At 47.3% G+C, this 21,794-nt stretch overlaps 1 protein-coding gene across 2 annotated transcripts in view; it reads left to right on the top strand.

Moving 5' to 3' along the window:
* Positions 1–2,066: 2,066 nt before the first annotated feature.
* ABCC6 (ATP binding cassette subfamily C member 6) overlaps positions 2,067–21,794 on the top strand; it is a 75,603-nt gene continuing 55,875 nt past the window's right edge. Inside the window, exons 1-5 of one of the 2 annotated variants that reach the window (XM_023189749.1) lie at positions 2,132–2,182; positions 5,851–5,979; positions 11,080–11,205; positions 13,336–13,397; positions 16,740–16,871. In XM_023189749.1, the coding sequence (XP_023045517.1) occupies positions 2,147–2,182; positions 5,851–5,979; positions 11,080–11,205; positions 13,336–13,397; positions 16,740–16,871 (485 nt within the window). In that variant the 5' untranslated portion in view covers positions 2,132–2,146. Of the gene's footprint in view, positions 2,183–3,744; positions 4,383–5,850; positions 5,980–11,079; positions 11,206–13,335; positions 13,398–16,739; positions 16,872–21,794 lie in introns of those variants that run through there. The other variant, XM_023189750.2, reaches the window with a different exon arrangement.

Here is a 21,794-nt window from a genome sequence, read left to right as displayed (position 1 = left end):
ATCACAGGCTGTACACCCACTGTGATATTAGGAGTAAATCTCCCTAGGAAATTATGAATAATATCACAAAGTGTACACACATTATGTACACCCACTGTGATTTTAGGAGCAATATCTCACTAGGATATTACAAATAATATTACAGAGTTTACACCCACTGTGATATTTGGAGATTTTTTCCCTAAAATATTACAAATCATATCACAGGTATACACTCACTGTGATATTATGAGTAATATCTCCCTAGGATATTTCTAATCATATCACAGGCTGCACACCCACTGTAATGTTAAAAGTAATATCTTTCTAGGACATTACAAATAGTATCCCAAGGTGTACACTCACTGTGAGATGAGGAGTGATATCTCCCTAGAATATTATGAATAATATCACAGTGTGTACAGCCACTGGGATATTAAGAGTGATACCTTTCTAGGATATTACAAATAATATCATAGGGTGTACACCCACTGTGAAATTAAAAGTAATAGCTCCCTATGATATTATGAATAATATCACATGGTATACACTTACTGTGATATTAGGAGTCGTATCTCCCTAGGATATTACGAATATTATCACAGGGTGTATGCCTACTGTGATAGTAAAAGTATTATTTTTCTAGGATATTATGAATAATATTGCACAGTGTACTCCCTCCGTGATATTAGGAGTCATATCTCCCTAGGATATTACAAATAATATCACAGGGTGTACATTGTGATATTAGGAGTAATATCTCCATATGATATTACGAATAATATCACAGGGTATACTGCCACTGTGATATTAGGAGTAATATATCCCTAGGATATTACAAATAATATGACAGGGTGTACACCCACTATGAGATTTGGAGTAATATATCTGTAGCATATTATGAATAATATCACAGGGTGTACACCAACTGTGATATATCAGGAATAAAATCCCCCTCAGATATTACAAATAATATCACAGTGTATACTCCCACTGTGATATGAGGAGTAAAATTTCCTTCGGATGTTACGAATAATATCACAGGATGTACAACCACTGTGATATTAGGAGTAATATCTCCCTCGGATATTTTGAGTAATATCACAGGGTTTACACACATGGTGTTCACCCACTGGGCTATTAGGATAGTATCTCCCTTGGATATTACGAATCATATCAGAGGCTGTACGCAGGTGGTGTTCACCCAGCGTGATATTAGGAGTAATGTCTCCCTCAGATATTAAGAACAGTCTCCCCCTGGGACTTAGCAGAGCGTAACCCCCCAGTGTTAAATAAGCGGCCACAGCAAGAGGCAGAGGCGCAGGGAGTGAAATGAAGACAAAGATCTGACAAATTTAAAAAACGTATTTAAAATAGAATTTATAAAATGCTTCATCTGCCGACTCAGGAGCCCCTGGTGCAGGGTGGGGTGGGAGTTGGCAGCTGCCCGCTACACCAGCAGAGTGAGACTGCAGGAGTGCGGCCCTCCCTCCTATGCCCCTCTGTTCAGACACCCAAGGGGCCCACGTGCACTCCTGGGATCACACGACCCGAAAACAGGACCCCAGAGGTTTCTTGAGTCTCTGCTTACCAGGGCGACCAGGTACAGCCCTGCCAGCCCATTGCATAATCTTCTAAGTTCTCTCTACCACCCTCCATTCCAGCAGTGAGGTGACTGTGACGTGGTCTCCATCCTCTTGGCCTTGACCCAGTGGTCCCCGCGATTGGAAGCTTAGGTGGTCACCAGGCCTCCTTGTTACTAACGTGTGCACACCTTTCGGTTCTTTCATTGGGATGAACTCCTGGAAGTTGCTGGGTCCAAAGTGTTTGGGAAGTTTGGAGTGATTCTTGTTGCAGGGGGAAGAGGGAACTATGGAGACGTCACTGAAATTTCAGGGGTTCCGGGACCCCCAACCCGGTGCCTGTCCCAGCTCCCCGAGCGCCTCTCTCCTCCGCTCCTCCCTCCCCCACCTCGCCTGTTTTCACCTCCCGTGACCTCACCCCCGTCACGCAGCTGGACCTTGCCCGGCGCCTCCCGATCCCAGAGCTCGAATCCCAGCCGGACCAGCCCAGCCCCGCCCCTTCCCTGGCAGGAGCGAGGCGGAGCAGTCTGCCCGGAGACTTAGCGGCAGACAGACGCTGGGACCCACGACGAAGGAAGGCGCCGATGGCCGCGCCTGCTGAGCCCTGTGCGGGGCAGGGGGTGAGTGCCCTCCCATCGCGCCCCCCTCTCCTTTTCCAGGCTTGGTTTGGCTGCAGTGCTCTCGGGCTGCGATACTGGGGATTCCTGGACCCGGGAAGCGAGGAGACTTACTCCAGCACCCCTCACTGCAGCGGGTTGGACTCCTTTCACCAGCCCAGCGCCCCCGACAGCCCAGCTCTGTCTAAGGGGCCACCAGATCTCCCAGCTACTAGGGGCTTTGACCCTTATTTGCATAAAGCTAGTGGGTGCTCCGAGCCCTCCTACCCCCAGAGAGCCTTACCTCTCTGGTTTCTTTTTCCATTGCTCTTAGCAAAGGACTCCAGAGAGTGGAGTTCATGGGGTGAGGGTGGGGGTTGCAAACTGCCAGCATTTCGAGGGCCAGGGAGATGAAGCGATAAGTTGGTATGAACTGGGGGCTTCCTCTGTGCCTAGCCTTGTGCCCAACCTTGTACCATGCTGCTATGAACTTTGCTGCTATTAATCCATTTAATACAACTCATCGAGGTAGAGTCTCATTATTCACCTTTTGCAGGGAAGGAAAGTGAGACACAGAGAGGTTAAAGTTTGCACAGCCAGTAAGTTGTGAAACCGGGGGAGTAAAAAGACAGGGGAGAGAGAATTGAAGAGGCCATGTCCACTAAACTTCAAATTTGTTCTAGGGTTAGATAGGACCAGCAGACCTGCTGAGATGAAAATAACACATCAAGTTGGGCCAGTGGCTCTTGCCTGTAATCCCAGTACCTAGGAGGCTGAGGCAGGAGGATTGCTTGAGGCCAGGAGTTCGAGACCAGCACGGGCAACATAGAGAGACTCCCCATCTCTACAAAACATTAAAAAAAAAAAAAAATAGCCAGGCCTGGTGAGGCAGCTTATGCCTGTAATCCCAGCACTCTGGGAGGCCAAGGTTGGAGGATTGCTTGAGGCAGGAGTTCAAAGCTTTGGTGAACTTTGGTTGTGCCACTTCAGCCTGGGCAACAGAGTGAGACCCTGTCTCTAAAACATAAATTAATTAATAAAAAATAAAAATAAATCACACATCAAGACCACCAGTCGAACAAGATTTGGGGTCAGATGAGCCTGGGTCAGAGTCAGCTCTGCCACTTCCCATTTATGTGGCCCTGAGGGAGGCAGTTCCCCGATTGGTGCCTCGGTCTGCTGGTCTCTGAAATGGGGACAGTACTGCCTATGTGCTGGAGTTGTTATAAGGATCAACTGATGGTCTGTGCCTAGCAATGATTATGGAGCCCCGGTCTCCTAGACCACATGGCCCAGTTCCCTGGGTTCAAATCCCAGTCGTTCCACTCCTCAGCTGGGTAAAGTCAGCCAAGTTACTCAACATTTCTGGTCCTCGGCTTCTTCACCTGTAAATCAATATGATAATTGCATCTACCTAGGGTTGATGTCAGGATGAAAGGAGTTGAGAATTATTAGGTATTCCAAAGAGTGCTTGGCACATTTTTGTATAAATATTAAAGATTCAAAACATTGCCTGGGCCCCCGGGCAGGTGAGTTGGGGACCCCTGCCTTATACCATCCTAAGGGGCCTCCTGGTGTTCCCTCAGGTCTGGAACCAGACAGAGCCCGAACCTGCTGCCACCAGCCTGCTGAGCCTGTGTTTCCTGAGAACAGCAGGGGTCTGGGTGCCCCCATTGTACCTCTGGGTCCTTGGTCCCATCTACCTCCTCTTCATCCACCACCATGGCCGGGGCTACCTCCAGATGTCCCCACTCTTCAAAGCCAAGATGGTAGCTGCCATCCCAGGGAGCCTGGAACCAGGCAATGGTGGGGGGAGGCAGGGGACAGGCTGGAACCTGGTGAAGTCTTAAAGCAGACTCCTCCTATCAGGGTGTAGAGGGGAATCTGTTAATCAAACAGAGCGATATTAGAGAGGCTACAGAGGTCAACTCGGTGGAACATGGTTCTCCCAAACAGATTTTGTAATTCCGAAAATACATGCATGCACAAACACATACATACACTCTCATGTTCCCAGACAGTTTATAACTACCATAACCTGGCATTTTCCAAAACATACCATGTAGACTTTTGGGTACACAAGGTAATTTTAGGGCCACATTGGGATGAACCTTTTAAAAAGTTATGTATTTATTTTTATGTTCCCCCACTGGCTGTATGATAGGACAATTTTTATATGTGATATGTATTTAGTGTGTTAAATAAACACTGGCATTCCAAGTGTCAGCCTTTCTGCTCATCCATCCTCTTCTACTCCGTTCTTGTAGGCTTCTAAAGAATATTCTTCAGAGTTCATTCATTCTTCTGCCATTGTGTCAATTTTTGCATAATCACCCACCAACAACCCAAGGGTTGGCAAACTTAAAGAGCCAAGCAGTACATAGCATTTGAGACTTTGTGAGTCAGATAATCTTCCTTCCGAACACTGAACTCTGCCATTCCAGAATGAATGCGACAGTCATGACTGTGTTATTTTTTTTTTTTTTTTTTTTTGAAATGCAGTTTTGCTCTTGTCACCCAGGCTAGAGTGCAATGGTGCGATGTCGCTCACTGCAACCTCCGTCTCCTGGGTTCAAGTGATTCTCCTGCCTTAGCCTCCCAAGTAGCTGGGATTACAGGTGCCCACCGCCACACCTTGCTTTTTTTATATTTTTAGTAGAAACAGGGTTTCGCCATGTTGGCCAGGCTGGTCTCCAACTCCTGACCTCAGGTGATCTGCCTGCCTTGGCCTCCCAAAGTGCTAGGATTACAGGTACGAGCCATCACCCCTGGCCGACTGTGTTTCAATAAAATTTTATTTGTAGTCACTGAAACTTGGATTCCATGTAATTTTCACCTGTCATGACATACGCTTTTTATTTTTCTTTGATGATTGATAGTTTGCCAACTTCTGCTTTAAACTGAGTTTCTTTGAGCAGTTCCTCCAATATGCCTTAGCTCTGGCCTTCCCTCTGGTGTGTATATGTTCTCTCATTTTCTTCCTTTCTTTTATTCAATAGAGAAACCAATATATATTAGAGAGACCCTAGAGACTTACTGACTCCTTGATTTCATAGCAGGGATTGAAAATGACTTGGAGAGAGGATAGTTTTTTACCCGGTGAGTACATTTCATTTCCTGCTGTTTCTTCACACCCAAAGTCATCTCACATGTGCACGATTGGAGCACTTCCTGCATTTTGTAAAACACTCGGCTGGCTCAAGCCCTTGCTGTACATTATTTATATGACAATTACAGATCAGGACTGATCTGCAATGCCCTTTACACATCGTTCACGTTGGCACATTGCTAGCTGGTGATACTGGTTTTTTACAGGGCCCCAGCCAGGATGTTGCAGAACCAGCTCCCAGTTGGACATGGGGTCGCCCACCCGTTTGCTGTGACCTCTCTTATTGCCCCCCAAGCTTATCTAAGCCTGTACCCTCAGGTACTTGGGTTCGCCCTCATAGTCCTGTGTACCTCCAGCGTGGCTGTCGCTCTTTGGAAAATCCAACAAGGAACATCTGAGGCCCCGGAATTCCTCATTCACCCTACCGTGTGGCTCACCACGATGGTAATGATGCCTTCAGTCTGGAGCCTGGCTTGCTCCCAGCTGCTGCTTTGCCTGCCACAGTGAAGAGCAAGGGGAAGAGAAGAGGCTCCCCTCAGCCTCCACCCTCCCCTAAGCGGCCTGCCCTGACTTTCCCATCCAGAGCTTCGCAGTGTTCCTGATTCACACCGAGAGGAAAAAGGGAGTCCAGTCATCTGGAGTGCTGTTTGGGTACTGGCTTCTCTGCTTTGTCTTACCAGCTACCAGCGCTGCCCAGCAGGCCTCCGGAGCGGTAAGTGGGGGTGTGGGCCACCCCGGGAAACCAAAATGGTGGCTCTGGCCTTAGGTCCCATCTTTCCTCCTCCCGTTTCCACATATGACTTATTCTCTACACAGTGACATAAATAAGCCAGTCACTTACACTCTAGAGACACAAAATCCACTCCCACACCTGTAAGTACCCATCATCCCATACATTTCTTATCAACACAATTTCCTGTCTTACACACCCACATCACACGTGCCACTTGCACATGACGCACACACTTATATGAACTGATTCATACATCACACCAGCACATGCATGCATGCACACACACACAACCTGCGCATAGGGCACAGACACACCTGTGTGCACACATACTCCTACGTGCACATCTCCCCTTATCTCTTGAATTCACCCTCCCCACGTTCCTATACATCTTTATTTACACACTCATTCTGCACACCCACTCACATTTCTGTTGTTTAATCTGGGAAGCAGCCTTTTTTTTTTTTTTTTTTTTTTTTGAGAGGCTCTCTCTGTCGCCCAGGCTGGAGTGAAGCGGCATGATCTCGGCTCACTGCAATTTCTACCTCTCGGATTCAAGCAATTCTCCTGCCTCAGCTTCCTGTGTAGCTGGGATTACAGGTGTGTGCCACTACACCTGGCTAATTTTTGTATTTTTAGCAGAGACGAGGTTTCACTATGTTGGCCAGGCTGGTCTCGAACTCCTAACCTCAAGTGATCCTGACCTCAAGTGATCCACTTGCCTTGGCCTCCCAAAGTGTTGGGATTACAGGTGTGAGCCACTGTGTCCAGCCAGAAGCAGCGTTTCTTATTAGGAGACGTGATGGGTCATTTTCTCTTCAAAGAGAAAAACATGTAGTCTAGACCAACTTCTCTCAACCTCAGCTTTAGTAACGCTGTGGCCAGATAAGTCTTTGCTGGGAGGACGGGGTTGTCCTGTTTGCTGTAGAGTGTGAAACAGCATCCCTGGCTTCCACCCATAGATGCCAGTAGCATACCATCCAATTGCAGTAACTCAAAATGTCTCGCGATATTACCAAGTGCTCCTGGGGGTGAGGACAAAGTCACCCACCTACAGAGGAGCAGTGGCCCGACAGAGTGCTTAGCCAAGGCTTCTGGGAGAGGGGGTTCTCTTAACACCAGTGATCAGGCGGCAGCAGGTTTCAGATATTTTACTTTATTATTGTATTTTTGTGGAGACAATACCGTGCTCTGTTGCCCAGGCTGATCTTGAACTCCTGGGCTCAAGCAATTCTCTGACCTCAGCCTCCTAAGTGCTGGGATTATAGGCATGAGCCACCACGTCTGGACTCACAGATCATTTCCTGAGTCCAGTGGTTACTCCATCCTGCCCCTAAAGGAGAAAGTAGAGAAGCATCATCCTGTCTTTAAGAACAGGGTTTTTATTTTTCGTTTGTTTATTCTGAGACAGAGTCTTGCTCTGTCGCCCAGGCTGGAGTGCAGTGGCACGATCTTGGCTCACTGCAACCTCCGCCTCCTGGGTTCAATCGATTCTCATGCCTCAGCCTCCTGAGTAGCTGGGATTACAGGCATGTGCCACCAAGCCCAGCTAATTTTTGCAGTTTTAGCAGAGACAGGGTTTCACCATGTTGGCCAGCCTCGTCTCAAATGCCTGACCTCAAGTGACTCACCCACCTCGGCCTCCCAAAATGCTGGGATTACAGGCGTGAGCCACAGCGCCTGACCGAGGACAGAGTTTTTAAAAGAGCAACCTTTGTAACCAAGGGGAAATTCCACAGGGTATTCAGTAATTTCTGAAAGGGTGGGCTCCCACAGTTGACATAAGTCAGGTTTTTGGGACACAGCATAGAAACAATAATACTGGGACCATTTACACTCTGGGGTTCCAACCATGTACAGGCACTGTGGCAGGCACTTACACACTATCCTCATTGGATTCTCACAATAGTTCACAGTGATGGATTCTCTTTTCTTTTTCTTTTCTTTTTTTTTTTTTTTTTTTTTTAATAGAAACAAAGTCTCATTATGTTCCCAAGGCTGGTCTCAAACTGCTAGGCTCAAGTGATCTTCCCACCTAAGCCTCCCAAAGTGCTGGGACTATAGGCTTGAGCCAATGTGCCCAGCCAATGATGGATTCTAGCCGTCCCATTTTAAAGATGAGGGAGACTAAGGTTAGGAGAAGGGAACGACAGCCTCAGGGTCACAAAGCTTGGGAGTGCAGAGCCCGAGTTCATCTCAGGCAAATTCAGAACAAACTTTCTGAGAGAAACAGCGGGGAAAAAGTGGCAGTTTAGGGAAGATGGGCCATATTGTCATTGGAATATCCAATTGTCTGCTATCTGAAGAAGGAAAAAAAAAAAAAAACCCAAAAAACTAGAAGAGTATAAAATCCAGTAGAGGAATTGTGATTTGAAACTAGGGCTCTGATTTAAAGCCATAAAAACTCAGTTCACACTAGCTTAAGGAAAAGGGAAGGTCAGGGGGGTTATTAGCTCCTGTATTTATTAGCTCAAACCCATGGGATCTCCCAGGCATGAATGATCCAGGCCTGGGACCAGGTACCAGATCTCCACTTCTGCCTCTTAGCTTTGCCATGTTAGCTTGATTTTCCAATGGAGTGGCAAGAAGAGCCACCAATACCTTCAGACTTATGTTCTACCATGTAGCAAACCCGGCAGAACCTCCCAGTGGTTCCAGCTCTCAAGTACCCAGCATGGGATGCTATATGCATTCCTAACCCAGCCATGGTAGCCAAAAGACTGGAATGTATTCATCGGCCAAGCCTCAATCACCCACTCAGCCTTGGAGTAGAGTCAGTTCTGCACAAATCACATGCCTGAACACAAGCAAAAAGACTTAGGAAGAAAGAAAAATCAGTATACGGAAGATATGTCTGCATGATTATTACAGCACTGTTCACAATAACCAAGATTTGGAAGCACCCTAAGTGTCCATCAACAGGTGAACTGATAAAGAAAATGTGGTGTATATACACAATGGAGTACTAAGCAGCTACAACAAAGAATGAGGTATTGTCATTTTCAACAACATGGATGTTAAGTGAAATAAGCCAGGCACAGAAAGACAAACTTTACGTGTTCTCACTTATTTCTGAAAGCTAAAAATTAAAACAATTTAACTCATGAATATACAGAGTAGACGGAAGGTTACCAGGGGCTAGGAAGGATAGTGCGTGGGGACATGGGGATGGTTAATGGGTACAAAAAATAGAAAGAATAATACCTATTTGATGGCACAACAGGGTGAGTATAGTCAATAATAATTTAATTGTTCATTTTAAAATAACTAAAAAAGTCTGGACACAGTGGCTCACACCTGTGGAGCACTTTTTTTTTCCCAGCACTTTGGAAAGCCAAGGCAGGAGGATCATCTGAGGTTAGGAGTTCAAGATCAGCCTGGGTAACCTGGTGAAACCCCGTCTCCACTAAAAATACAAAAAAAAATTAGCCAGGCGTGGTGGTGCACCCCTGTAAGCTCAGATACTCAGAAGGCTGAGGCAGGAGAATCACTTGAACCCAGAAGACAGAGGTTGCGTGAGCCAAAATTAAGCCACTGCACTCCAGCCTGGGCAACAAACAGAGTGAGACTCCAACTCAATAATAGACTAAAAAATAAAATAACTAAAAGAGTAAAATGGATTGTTTATAACAGAAAGGATAAATGCTTGAGGGGATGGAGACCTCATTTACCCTGATGTGATTATTATGCATTGCTTGCCTGTATCAAAATATCTCACATCACCCAGAAATATATATATCAGGCCATGCGCGGTGGCTCACACCTGTAATCCCAGCACTTTGGGAGGTCGAGGTGGGCGGATCACCTGAGGCCTACATGGTGAAACTCCATCTCTACTAAAATACAAAAATTAGCCAGGGGTTGTGGCACATGCCTGTAATCCCAGCTACTCGGGAGGCTGAGGCAGGAGAATTGCTTGAACCCAGGAGGCAGAGGCTGCAGTGAGCCAAGATCGTGCCACTGCACTCCAGCCTGGGTGACAGAGCAAGACTCTGTCTCCAAAAAAAAAGTACATATACATATATGTGTGTGTGTGTGTATATATGTGTGTATATATACATATATGTATACGTATACACATACACACACACACATATATGTAAATTTTAAAATTTTTTTAAATTAAAAAAAAAGAAAGAAAATTAGGGTGTTTCTGACCAGGTGACAGGGCAGCAGATGCAAAAATCATCGTGGCGTGGCAGCAGGAGCATCGCAGTTTTGGACCAAATCATCTGCGTGTCTCTGAACAAGGTGCTGTCACTTCTCTGAGCCTTGGTTTCCCCGTGAGTCAAAGGAAGCAAGTAAACCCCAGCTGATGAGACTGTGTATGGCAAGAATGCCGCATGTGCCCAGGGCAGAGCCGGTGCTCAATAAAACCAGCTCCCGTCTCTGCACACCAGAGAACACCGGCCAAGGGGGAGCAGGGTTGAAGACTGGGGTAGAGGGTGGAATGCAGAAAGGATTTCCTTTGTGGCACAAAGAAGGTAAAGTGTTTCTTCATCTCATTGTCCCAGCAGCTGTGGCCAGTCATCACATGGTTAAGGACAAACCCCAGACACAGCCCTGGCCCACCATTTGTACAGACAGAATATCATAAATTGGATATTTGAAAATCAGGACCTGCTGGGCATGGTGGCTCACGCCTGTAATCCCAACACTTTGGGAGGCCAAGGCGGGCAGATCACTTGAGGTCAGGAGTCTGAGGCCAGCCTGGTCAACATGGCAAAACCCCATCTCTACTAAAAATATTTTTTAAAAATTAGTCAGGCATGGTGGTAGGCACCTGTAACCCCAGCTGCTCAGGAGGTGGAAGCAGGAGAACCACTTGAACCCAGGAGGCAGAGGTTGCAGGGAGCCGAGATCATGCCACTGCACTTCAGCCTGGGCGATAGAGTGAGACTTTGTCTTAAAAAAAAAAAAAAAAGAAAAAAGAAGAACCACTAGGAATGCCAGGGCTCTGGCTTTCAAATTCTCTTGCCCTGGACCCCAGCATGGATACTGACCTCAGCATCAGAAACCTTTTCTCTCCTCTGAACACACTCCTCTGCCTCTTTTCCTTACCTTCTGCTTTCCCTCCCACAGGGCTTCCAGAGTGACCCTGTCCGCCACCTGTCCACCTACCTATGCCTGTCTCTGGTGGTGGCACAGTTTGTGCTTTCCTGCTTGGCGGATCAACCCCCCTTCTTCCCTGAAGACCCCCAGCAGTCTGTAAGTCACCAAGTTCCAACCTCATTCCTATTCCACTTTGAGGTCTCAGTCTCGCCCAAGTGACCAAAAGTCTCAAATTTTTTATTCATTTAGCCATTCAGCAAAATGTGTATTGCATTTCTACTCGGTGCCACAGTTGGCAGACTTTTTCTCTATGGGCCAAGAGAAAATATTTTAGACTCTGTGAGTCATAACAGTGATTTCGGTGGCAACCACTCAACTTTGCTATTGAACACAAAAGCAGAAATATGTCAACAAATATTCTGTTGCAATAAAATATTCTGCTGTGTTGCAATAAAACTTTATTTGCAGAAACAGGCAGTAGGCCAGATTTGGTCATAGTTTGCCAACCCCCCTCTATGCCCTAGCAAGGACTTAAGGATCTGTAGTGAACAAGCAGATAGAGTTTCTGTTCTCATGTAGCTACTGGTCAAGTAGGGGAACCAGACGTTGGTCACATAATTAAACAAATATGTTGAAAATTGGCTGGGCACAGTGGCTCATGCCTGTAATCCCAACACTTTGGGAGGCCAAAGCAGGTGGATCACTTGAGGTCGAGAGTTCAAAACCAGCCTGGCCAACAGGGTATAGCCCCGTCTCTACTAAAATTACAAATATTAGCCAGGCATAGTGGCGCACGCCTGTAATCCCAGCCTACTCGGGAGGCTGAGGCAGGAGAATCCCTTGAACCCAGGATTTGGAGGTTGCAGTGAGCCGAGCTTGTCCCATTGCACTCCAGCCTGGGTGACAAAGAGCAAAACTCGACCTAAAAAAAAAAAAAAAAAAAAAAAAAAAGGAGAAAACAGAAAATTACTCCTGGGGTGCGTGCTCTGTAGGAGAAGTTCATGAGAGATTTATAATAGGTAACACTGAAGCAGTTTGTGAAACTAAGAAACGATTCTTTTGAGGAAGAGACTGCTCTGACATCCTATAAATAGATGTTCAAATGGGCTGGATGCAGTAGATCATGCCTGTAATCTCAACACTTTGGGAGGCTGAGGAAGGACGATTGTTTGTGCCCAGGTGTTCTAGATCAGACTAGGCAATGCAGTGAGACCCCATCTCTACAAAAAGTTTTTAAAAAATAGCCAAGTGTGGTGGTACATGGCTGTAGTCCCACTACAGAGTAGCTCAGTGGAGTCCCATAGAGTAGCTCTGTGGAGGCTGAAACAGGAGGATTGCTTGAGTCCAAGAGACAAAGGCTGCAGTGAGGTATGACTGCACCACTGCACTCCAACCTGGGTGACAGAGGGAGACTGTCTCAAAAAAACAAACAAAAAAAATTGCTCGAAGGCTTGAGAATAATTAAAACTATCATAGAAATCTTTTTTGCACCTACAAGAGTAGCAACAAAATTTAAAAGCTGATAAACTGTGATGGCAGAAACGTGGTGAAATGGGCACCTTCACGCCTTATTGGTAAAGAGTACAGACTGTTGTAATCTTCCTGGAGCACCCGACAAAATCCCATGACAGATCTCTCTTCACAACATTTGCCAAGGGATATTGTCAAGGATCTCATTGTCTTCGTTATGCAGGGTCCTTGCTTCTGAGATGCAAAGCAAGGTTTTGGTTTCAGTATAATCATAGTTGTTCTTCTGAGCCACTGTTAGTTCTTACCTTATGGACATTGTCAGGACTGTGACCCAACCTCTTTTTACCCTGCCTGTTGGGAAGCACCAAGCTCACTGGTGTGCACCTCTGGCAAGGAGACAGGGCACCTCGATGTGTGCTTTCAGTACTAAATACACAGTCAGGGCTGGGTGCAGTGGCTGAAGCCTGTAATCCCAGCATTTTGAGAGGCCAAGGTAGGCAGATCGCTTGAGGTCAGGAGTTTCAGACCAGCCTGGCCAACATTGTGAAACCCTATCTCTACTAAAAATACAAAAAATTAGCTGTGTGTGGTGGTGCACACCTGTCATCCCAGCTCTTTGGAAGGCTCAGGCAGAAGAATCACTTGAACCCAGGAGGCAGAGGTAGTAGTGAGCCAAGATCACACCATTGTACTCTAGCCTGGGCAAAAGAGTGAAACCCTGTCTCAAAAAAGAAAAAAAAAAAAAAACCACAGTCAGTTCATCCTATCTTCCTGCCCTTGCCACATACTTCCCGTCTCCATTTTTGTCTGTTGCAGAACGCCTGTCCAGAGGCTGGGGCATCCTTCCCCTCCAAAGCCTTGTTCTGGTGGGTTTCTGGGTAAGTAAAGTCACAGGGAAAGTTTGGGGTGGTACCTCACCCACCTGCATTTGCTGCTCTGATTCCCACCCATGGCCCTTCCTCTATGCTTACAAAGGCCAGCAAGGCTTTCTCCATCCCAGCCTCAGTGCTTTCTTCTTCATGTTCAGTGTCCACCATCTGCATCCTGTTCGCACTCACTCACTGGAGTGAGATCTGGATTTGAATCCCAGTTCTGCCTTTTAGCAGGCCATGTCATAAACTCCCGGAGTCTCAGTTTTCCCCTCTGTAAAGTGGGGATGACTCAACCTTCATGAGACAGAAAGTGCTTAGTGCTTGCACACAGCAGGTGCTTGATAGTAATAGAATTGTCTCCAATACTTGACTTGAGTCATTCCACCAACATTTAATAAGCACCTGCTATGTGCTAAGCCCCAGGGGTGAGGAGATAAAGGAGCAAGTGTCTACTTTCTGCAGGGTTCCAGGCAGATAGAGAAAACAGCTGCTTCTCCTGGGCCAGCTCACCAGGCACTTGAGGATGTGCTCCCTCCTGACCACACTGCATTCAGACCCAGTCGCAACTGAAACGTGGATTTGAATCCTGGCCCTACCACTTCCTAGCTGTGTAGCTTTGGACAAGTTATTTAACCTCTCTGTGCCTCAGTCTCCACTCCTTCAAAATGGGATTAATAATAGCACCTACCTCATAGGGTTGTGAAGCTTAAATAAGGTCAGATCCGTAAAGCACTTAGAACAGGGCCTGGCACATAATGAGTGTAAGTGGTAATTTTTTTTTTTTTTTTTTTTTTTTTTTTTTGAGATGGAGTTCTGCTCCTGTTGTCCAGGCTGCAGTGCAATGGCACAATCTTGGCTCACTGCACCCTCCACCTCTGGGGTTCAAGCCATTTTCCTGCCTCAGCCTCCCGAGTAGCTGAGATTACAGGCATGCGCCACTATGCTCGACTAATTTTGTATTTTTATTAGAGACAGTGTTTCTCCATGTTGGTCAGACTGATCTCAAACTCCTAACCTCAGGTGATCCACCCACCTTGGCCTCCCAAAGTGTTAGGATTAGAGGCATGAGCCACTGTGCTTGGGCTATTTTTTTTTTTCTTTTTTTTTGAGATAGTTTCACTCTTGTTGCCCAGGTGGCAGTACAACGGCACGCTCTCAGCTCACTGTAACCTCCACCTCCCAGGTTCAAGCGATTCTCCTGCCCCAGCTTCCTGAGCAGCTGGGATTACAGGCGCCTGCCACCACGCCCAGCTAATTTTTGTAGTTGTTTGTAGAGACAGGGTTTCACCATGTTGGTCAGGCTGGTCTCAAACTCCTGACCTCAGGTGATCCACCCACTTTGACCTCCCAAAATGCTGGGATTACAGGCATGAGCCACTGCACCTGGCCTAAGTGGCTATTAAATAAATGAAAAATATCAGGCTTTGGGTGTATGAAATTGGTAGAAAGAGCTTAGAGGTTTTCTAAACAGCTCTACTAGTGGAGCCAGTCCCCTGCTTCCAAACTGAAGCACTTATGGACCGCTCTTGATGCTTTTTTGTCCTATTGGGGCAAAAATAATTTAATTGAGTCACTTCTTCAACTCTAATAAACTGGTTTTTAAAAGAAACTTTCTATCACTGCTAAAACAGGAAAAATCTATAGCATCACTTGCCATATAGGAGAACTCCAAAAATAATTTCGGGGAAAATCAAGCATATTAATAATTTCTATGTCAGAAAAGCTGCTTCCCTTCCCCAAGTTGGCTCTGCATTAGAAAAGGGAAGTGGGTGGCCTGGCGCAGTGAGTCACGCCAATAATCCCAACACCTTGGGAGGCTGAGGCGGGTGGATCACCTGAGGTCAGGAATTCAAGACCAGCCTGACCAATATGGTGAAACCCCGTCTCTACCAAAAATACAAAAATTAGCCAGATGTGGTGGCGCATGCCTGTAATCCCAGCCACTCGGGAGGCTGAGGCAGGAGAATCACTTGAACCCGGGAGATGGAGGTTGCAGTGAGCTGAGATCACACAAGTGTGCTCCAGCCTGGGCAACAGAGTGAGACTCCATCTCAAAAAAATAAAAAGAATAAAAATAAAAAAGTAAAGGGAACTTGGTGAGGCTTAGAGAAGAGTCAGAGACCAGAACCAGGCAAGACCTTCTGGCTGGTGTCATCAGAAAGATTAAAGAGACCTGAGACCAGGCGCAGTGGCTCACACCCATAATCCCAACACTTTGGAAAGCCAACCCAGGCAGATCACTTGAGGCCAGGAGTTCGAGACCACCCTGGCCAACATGGCAAAATCCTGTCCCTAGTATAAACACAAAAATTAGCCAGGTGTGGTGGCTTATACCCATAGTCCTAGCACTTTGGGAGGCTGAGGTGGGAGGACTGCTTGAGGCCAGCAGGTCAAGACCAGCCTGGCCAACATGGTGATACCCCATCTCTACTAAAAACACAAAAATTAGCCAGGTGTGATGGTAGGCACTTATAATTTCAACTACTCAGGAGTCTGAGGCATGAGAATCACTTGAGCCAGGGAGGTGGAGGTTGCAGTGAGCCCAGATCGCACCAATGCACTCCAGCCTAGGCAACAGAGTGAGACAGAATAATAATTAAAATAATAAAGCTGAGGGAGGAGTTCAAGCTTCTTCTACAATGAGAGTTTTGGACAATGGATTTCTGATTCCCAGGCAAATGTCTGTTTCCCTTGCCAAGGACTATCCCTTGGTTTAGCCACTTAATCTCTCTGCACTTCTATTTCCTTTCCCATCTGTAAAATAAATGTATAATAATATACTCATACACTTATACAATTATAAACTATCAATTTACAGGCCAGGTGTGGTGGCTCATGCCTGTAATCCCAGCACTTTGGGAGGCTGAGGCAGGTGGATCACCTGAGGCCAGGAGTTCCAGACCAGCCTGGCCAACATGGTGAAACCCCATCTCTACAAAAAATACAAAAATTAGCTGGGTATGGTGGTGGGTGCCTGTAATCCCAGCTACTCAGGAGACTGAGGTGAGAGAATCGCTTGAACTGGGAGGTGGAGGTTGCAGTGAGCTGAGATTGCGCCATTGTACTCCAGCCTGGGTGACAGAGCAAGACTCCATCTGAAACAAACAAACAAACCATAATAATCTATCTTATGGTCTCACGTAAGAATTAATGAGACAATCTTTGTGAACTGAGAAGTGCCCTCTAAACGTTAGATGAGGTTAGTGAATTGCTTTATTTTTACCCAGGAGCCAGTAGAGGTACAGAGAGGTAAAGTGACTTACCCAGGATCACACAGCTACTTGCTTGGCCAGGATCCTGCAGGGGTGAATGGCAGGAAAAGCTCGTCCTGGTGCCCATCTTTTGCAGGCTGGTCTGGAGGGGCTACAGGAGGCCACTGAGACCAAAAGACCTCTGGTCTCTTGGGAGAGAAAACTCCTCAGAAGAACTTGTTTCCCGGCTTGAAAAGGCGTGGACGAGGAACCGCAGCGCAGCCCAGAGGTAAGTGAGTGGAGGTCGAGAACTCACCTGATGCTCCTTCAGAAAAGCTCATCGTTGGCCAGGCGCGGTGGCTCACACCTGTAATCCCAGCACTTTGGGAGGCCGAGGCAGGCAGATCACGAGGTCAGGAGTTCAAGACCAATCTGGCCAACATAGTGAAACCCCATCTCTACTAAAAATACAAAAATTAAGTGGGCATGGTGGTAGGCACCTGTAATCCCAGCTACTCAGGAGGCTGAGGCAGGAGAATCGTTTGAACCCAGGAGGCAGAGGTTGCAGTGAGTGGAGATCTCACCATTGCACTCCAGCCTGAGTGACAGGGCGAGACTCCGTCTCAAAAAAAAAAAAACAAAGAAAGAAAAGAAAAGCTCATCATTTGACCCCCAGTCCAGCCCCCAACACTACTCTTGCTGCTCTGCCGCCTCCCCACCTTGCCTTCCAACTGATCCCATTAAGTAGTAACCACCAATCAGGCTCAATATATGGCTCCTCCCAGAATGCATCACAGGTTCCTACAAACAGGGAACTCATGGCAGAATGACAGGCAGGAAACAGAAGAGGTATTTTAAGGCCGGGGTGGAGGGTTGGGAGGTGACTCATAACATGCAGGCAGCTGCTCACTTACTGTATAACCTGAGCAATTCCTTTCCTGGGCCTCAGTTTTCTCATCTGTTCAGTGGGGATGTCATTAGCCCCAGCTCATAGCTTATGGGGATGAAAAAAAGATGGTTTATGGAAAAGAACTTGCAAATGTCTTGCAAATGGGAAGTGTTCAAGCACTGTTAGTCATCCAGAGGGTGTTGAGATCTTTGGAGTTATCCACTCTGTCCGCTCCTGCCCTCAGTGGCATCTCTGGAAACTTCTCTGAAGCCGTTAGAGCCTGGGATGCCTCATGTGAGAAATTCTGGTCTAGCTTAATTAGCCTGCAACACAGGATTAGATAAAATTGGGTTAAATGCTGCCCTGCCTGCGAATAGTGATGACCCTGGACACATGGCTTAACCTTACCGGAGCTTGGTGTTTCAGGAGACAGAACAAAAAAGTATGTTAGCTCTGTGGGAAGAGTAACTAGGTTTCCCTGCATACTCTGGGATTGTGTGGTAGTTGTTGCAGATGGCTGAATCCCACACATTAAGAGAGAGGAGAGTGAGACTGATACTATAGGCCCACATAGTAAGAGGATCTAGCCTCAGGTGTTGCTGGATCCGGGGACTCACGTGATGTCAGGATTCTCTCCCTTCATCTCCCACCCCAACTATTATCTATGTGTTGGTCTCTCCATAAGGCCTATCCCTTCCCATGCAAGTTCAGCAAACCCCAGCAGAATGAGAGAGCATCTCTCTCTTAACGTCCATGTAGAAAATCCCAATGAAGGCCTCTAATTGGCCTGGCTCGAGTCATGTGCCTGTCGGGGGCCAATCCCATACCCAGAGGGCTAGTTCCATGACTGGTGGTCCCTTCAGAGCCACAGAAGATGGTAGGGGCTGTTCCCACAAAGGAAGGGCATGTGTTTTTCCAAACAGAATAAGTAATGTGAGCGAACCACAACATCACTTCTGTCTGTCGCCCCAGGCATGGCTTGCTGGAACCCCTTCACTGGGTGGGTGGGTTGGTTGGTTGGATTTTTGAGACAGAGTCTCGCTCTGTCACCCAGGCTGGAGTGCAGTGGTATGATGTCGGCTCACTGCAACCTCCACCTCCTGGGTTCAAGCGATTCTCCTGTCTCAGCCTTCTGAGTAGCTGGGACCACAGGCGTGCACCACCACGCCTGGCTAATTTTTTTTATTTTTTTAGTAGAGACAGGGTCTCACCATGTTGGCAGGCTGATCTTGAACTCCTGACCTCAGCTGATCTGCCTGCCTTGGCCTGTCAAAGTGCTGGGATTACAGGTGTGAGCTACTGCGCCTGACTCATCCTCTACCTTTAAATGATTTTACAGAAGTGGCAGAATTCAGTCCACGGGGGCTCTGGAAGGAACCTCTGCCAAGTCCCGGCATCCCCAGCCAACATGAAAATTACAGGCACCCACCACTAGAACTAAACAGTAGAAACATTCTCCAGAACTGTTTGAGAATCCTCCCATAAACAGTTGACAGAAAGAAAGGGGAAAGACGGGGTTATACAAAGACCAGGCTTCCTCAGCTTCTGAACCAACCAACTGCACCCACGGAGAACTTTGGTTTTCTTTCTGAAGTATTTTGCAATCACTGGGGGAAGGGAGAGGGTGTCCTCCTAAGAGGTCACACGACAGCCACCTGCTGGTCAAGTCAGCTTCCCAAGATATGTTTGGCGCACATGGGCCTTTGTGGTTGTTTGTATTGTTTTGTTTTTTTAATAAGTTGCCAATACTTAAAAATTTGGAGTGATCCCATAAAAATCTGGAATTCTAGACTGGGCGCAGTGGCTCACGCCTGAAATCCCAGCACTTCGAGAGGCCAAGGCGGGCAAATCACATGAGGCCAGGAGTTCCAGACCAGCCTGGCCAACATGGTGAAAACCCATCTCTGCTAAAAATACAAAAATTAGCTGGGTGTGGTGGCGAGCGCTGTAATCCCAGCTATTCGGCAGCCTGAGGCAGGAGAATCCCTTAAACCTGGGAGGCAGAGGTTGCAGTGAGCTGAGATCGCACCACGGCACTCCAGCCTGGGCAACAAAGTGAGACTATGTCTCAAAAAATAAATACAAATACAATAAATACAAATAAATAAAAATAAAAATCTGGAATTTTGGTCTTGAAGTAGATCTGGCAAACCTAGGCCACATCTTCACAGGGCAATAGGAGATTGGATTTTGGTAGAGTCTACAGCATTGGACAACGTGTGCAGTCTTCAATTTGCTACAGTCCCTATCTCTCTCTCTCTCTCTCTTTTTTTTTTTTTTTTTTTAAGAGTCTGTTTCTGTCACCCAGGCTGGCGTACGGTGGTGCGATCTCAGCTCACTGTAAGCTCTGCCTCCTGGGTTCAAGCGATTCTCCTGCCTCAGCCTCCCAAGTAGCTGGGACTACAAGTGCCTACCACCATGTCTGGCTAATTTTTGTATTTTTTATTAGAGGCAGGGTTTCTCCATGTTGCTCAGGCTATCAGGCTGGCCCTGAACTCCTGGCCTCAGGTGATTCGCGTGCCTCAGCCTCCCAAAGTGCTGGGATTACAGGTGTGAACCACCGTGCCCGGCCTCTACCACTCCCTTTTGTATCCCCCAACTCACACCTTGCCCATGTCACTCATGCATATGCCCATGCCTTGCCCCACCGTCATTTGTGAGATCTGCACTAAATGGCCTTCAGTCCAGAGACCGGACATCAGACACTAATCTGGACGTCTTCCTTGATGGGAGGTGAGACCTGCAGGAGAGGAAAACGCGTGCTATGGAGCCTGCAGGCTAAACACACTGATTCTCTGGGGCAAAGAGCTTGAATAGAACTGAGCAAAAACTCCAGCCAGAAAGAAAACTTCACAGTCAACTCTTCCCCGACCCCACTTTACAGATGGAAACACTAAGGCTCAGAGGAGAGGAGACAGAGCAGGCATTGGAATCACAGTCTCCTGGCTCCAAAGCCAAGTTCTGTCCACCCAGCCAAGCTCCTTCCTTCCTTCTGTAAATTTTTGTAACCGTATGTGCAGGGGGCACTCTCGTTAGGCCCTTTGCACACGTCACTCAATCTGTTTTTCCCATTCATTTGACAAGTGTTTATTGAGCTCCTACTGTGTGCAGGAGCTGGACTTGACGCTAGGGACATCTTGGTGGAAAACACAGGCAAAGTCTACCCACCTGGGGTTCTAACAAGACAAAGAGAGGGTTGGAGCCATGGGCACGGCTGTGAAGGCAATGAATTAAATGGCAGGATCAGAGAGGAGGGGGTGGCCAGGGATGCTCTCTGTATGGAAGGGGCACCTTCTTGGCTTTGAGACCCAAAAGCCAAACTATTTGTGAGCAACAGGCCACACCCACTCAGTAACAGAGCTGAACCACAACCCTCCATAGATGCCAAACCAAACACCAGATCAGACCAGCAATGTGGGACAAAGACCTTGGCCTTGAAGGGTCTGACCACCTGCGCTTACCAGAGGTTTTTCCTTGGGCTTCTTTTTTTATTTAATTTTATTATGGTGAGGTTGAGGGTCCTTAGTGCACAAGAAACATTCTACGAACCATAAATCAAGATCTAGGCTCGAATCCCAGCTCTGCCTTTGCTGTGTGACCTCAGGCGGGTGTCGCCACCTCTCAGAGCCTCAGCTTCCCCTTCTGTAAAATGGAGAGCCTAGTAATACCCACCTGGCAGGGGATCCAGGGGAGTCAGTGAGCTCCTTCGTGTAAAGAGCTGATCCCAGCACGTGGCCCCGGGTCACAGATCTGTAATGGGGATTGAAATTACTGATAAGTGGCCGGGCGTGGTGGCTCACACCTGTAATTCCAGCACTTTGGGAGGCCAAGGCAGGTGGACCACCTGAGGTCAGGAGTTTAAGACCAGCCTGGCTAACATTGTGAAACCCCGTCTCTACTAAAAATACAAAAATTAGCCGGGCCTCATTGTGTGTGCCTGTAATCCCAGCTACTCGGGAGGCTGAGGCAGGAGAATCGCTTGAACCCAGGAGGCAGAGGTTGCAGTGAGCCGAGATCACCACACTGCACTCCAGCCTGGGGGACAAGAGCAAAACTCCGTGTCAAAAAAAAAAAAAAAAAAATTAAGAAAGAAAGAAAAAAGAAGAAGAAGAAGAAGAAGAAAAGAAAAGAAAAAGAAATTATTGATAACTTTATAGGTTGTCAGAGCCACGGGGGACTCAGCGAGGGAACACACCCATCCTCTCACACACACAGAGAGGAGCAGTCTGCCCTCCAGGACCACACAGCAACCAGGCTGTCAGCAGCTGCATGGCCCCAGCCTCTCCGTATGGCCCAGCGCTTCTGACCTGCCTCGGAGGGACC

The sequence above is a fragment of the Piliocolobus tephrosceles genome, chromosome 17 (assembly GCF_002776525.5).
Source record: "Piliocolobus tephrosceles isolate RC106 chromosome 17, ASM277652v3, whole genome shotgun sequence".
NCBI lineage: Eukaryota > Metazoa > Chordata > Mammalia > Primates > Cercopithecidae > Piliocolobus > Piliocolobus tephrosceles.
The sequence above is the reverse complement of the archived record's forward strand: the minus strand, read 5'-3'. Positions and strand labels throughout refer to the sequence as shown.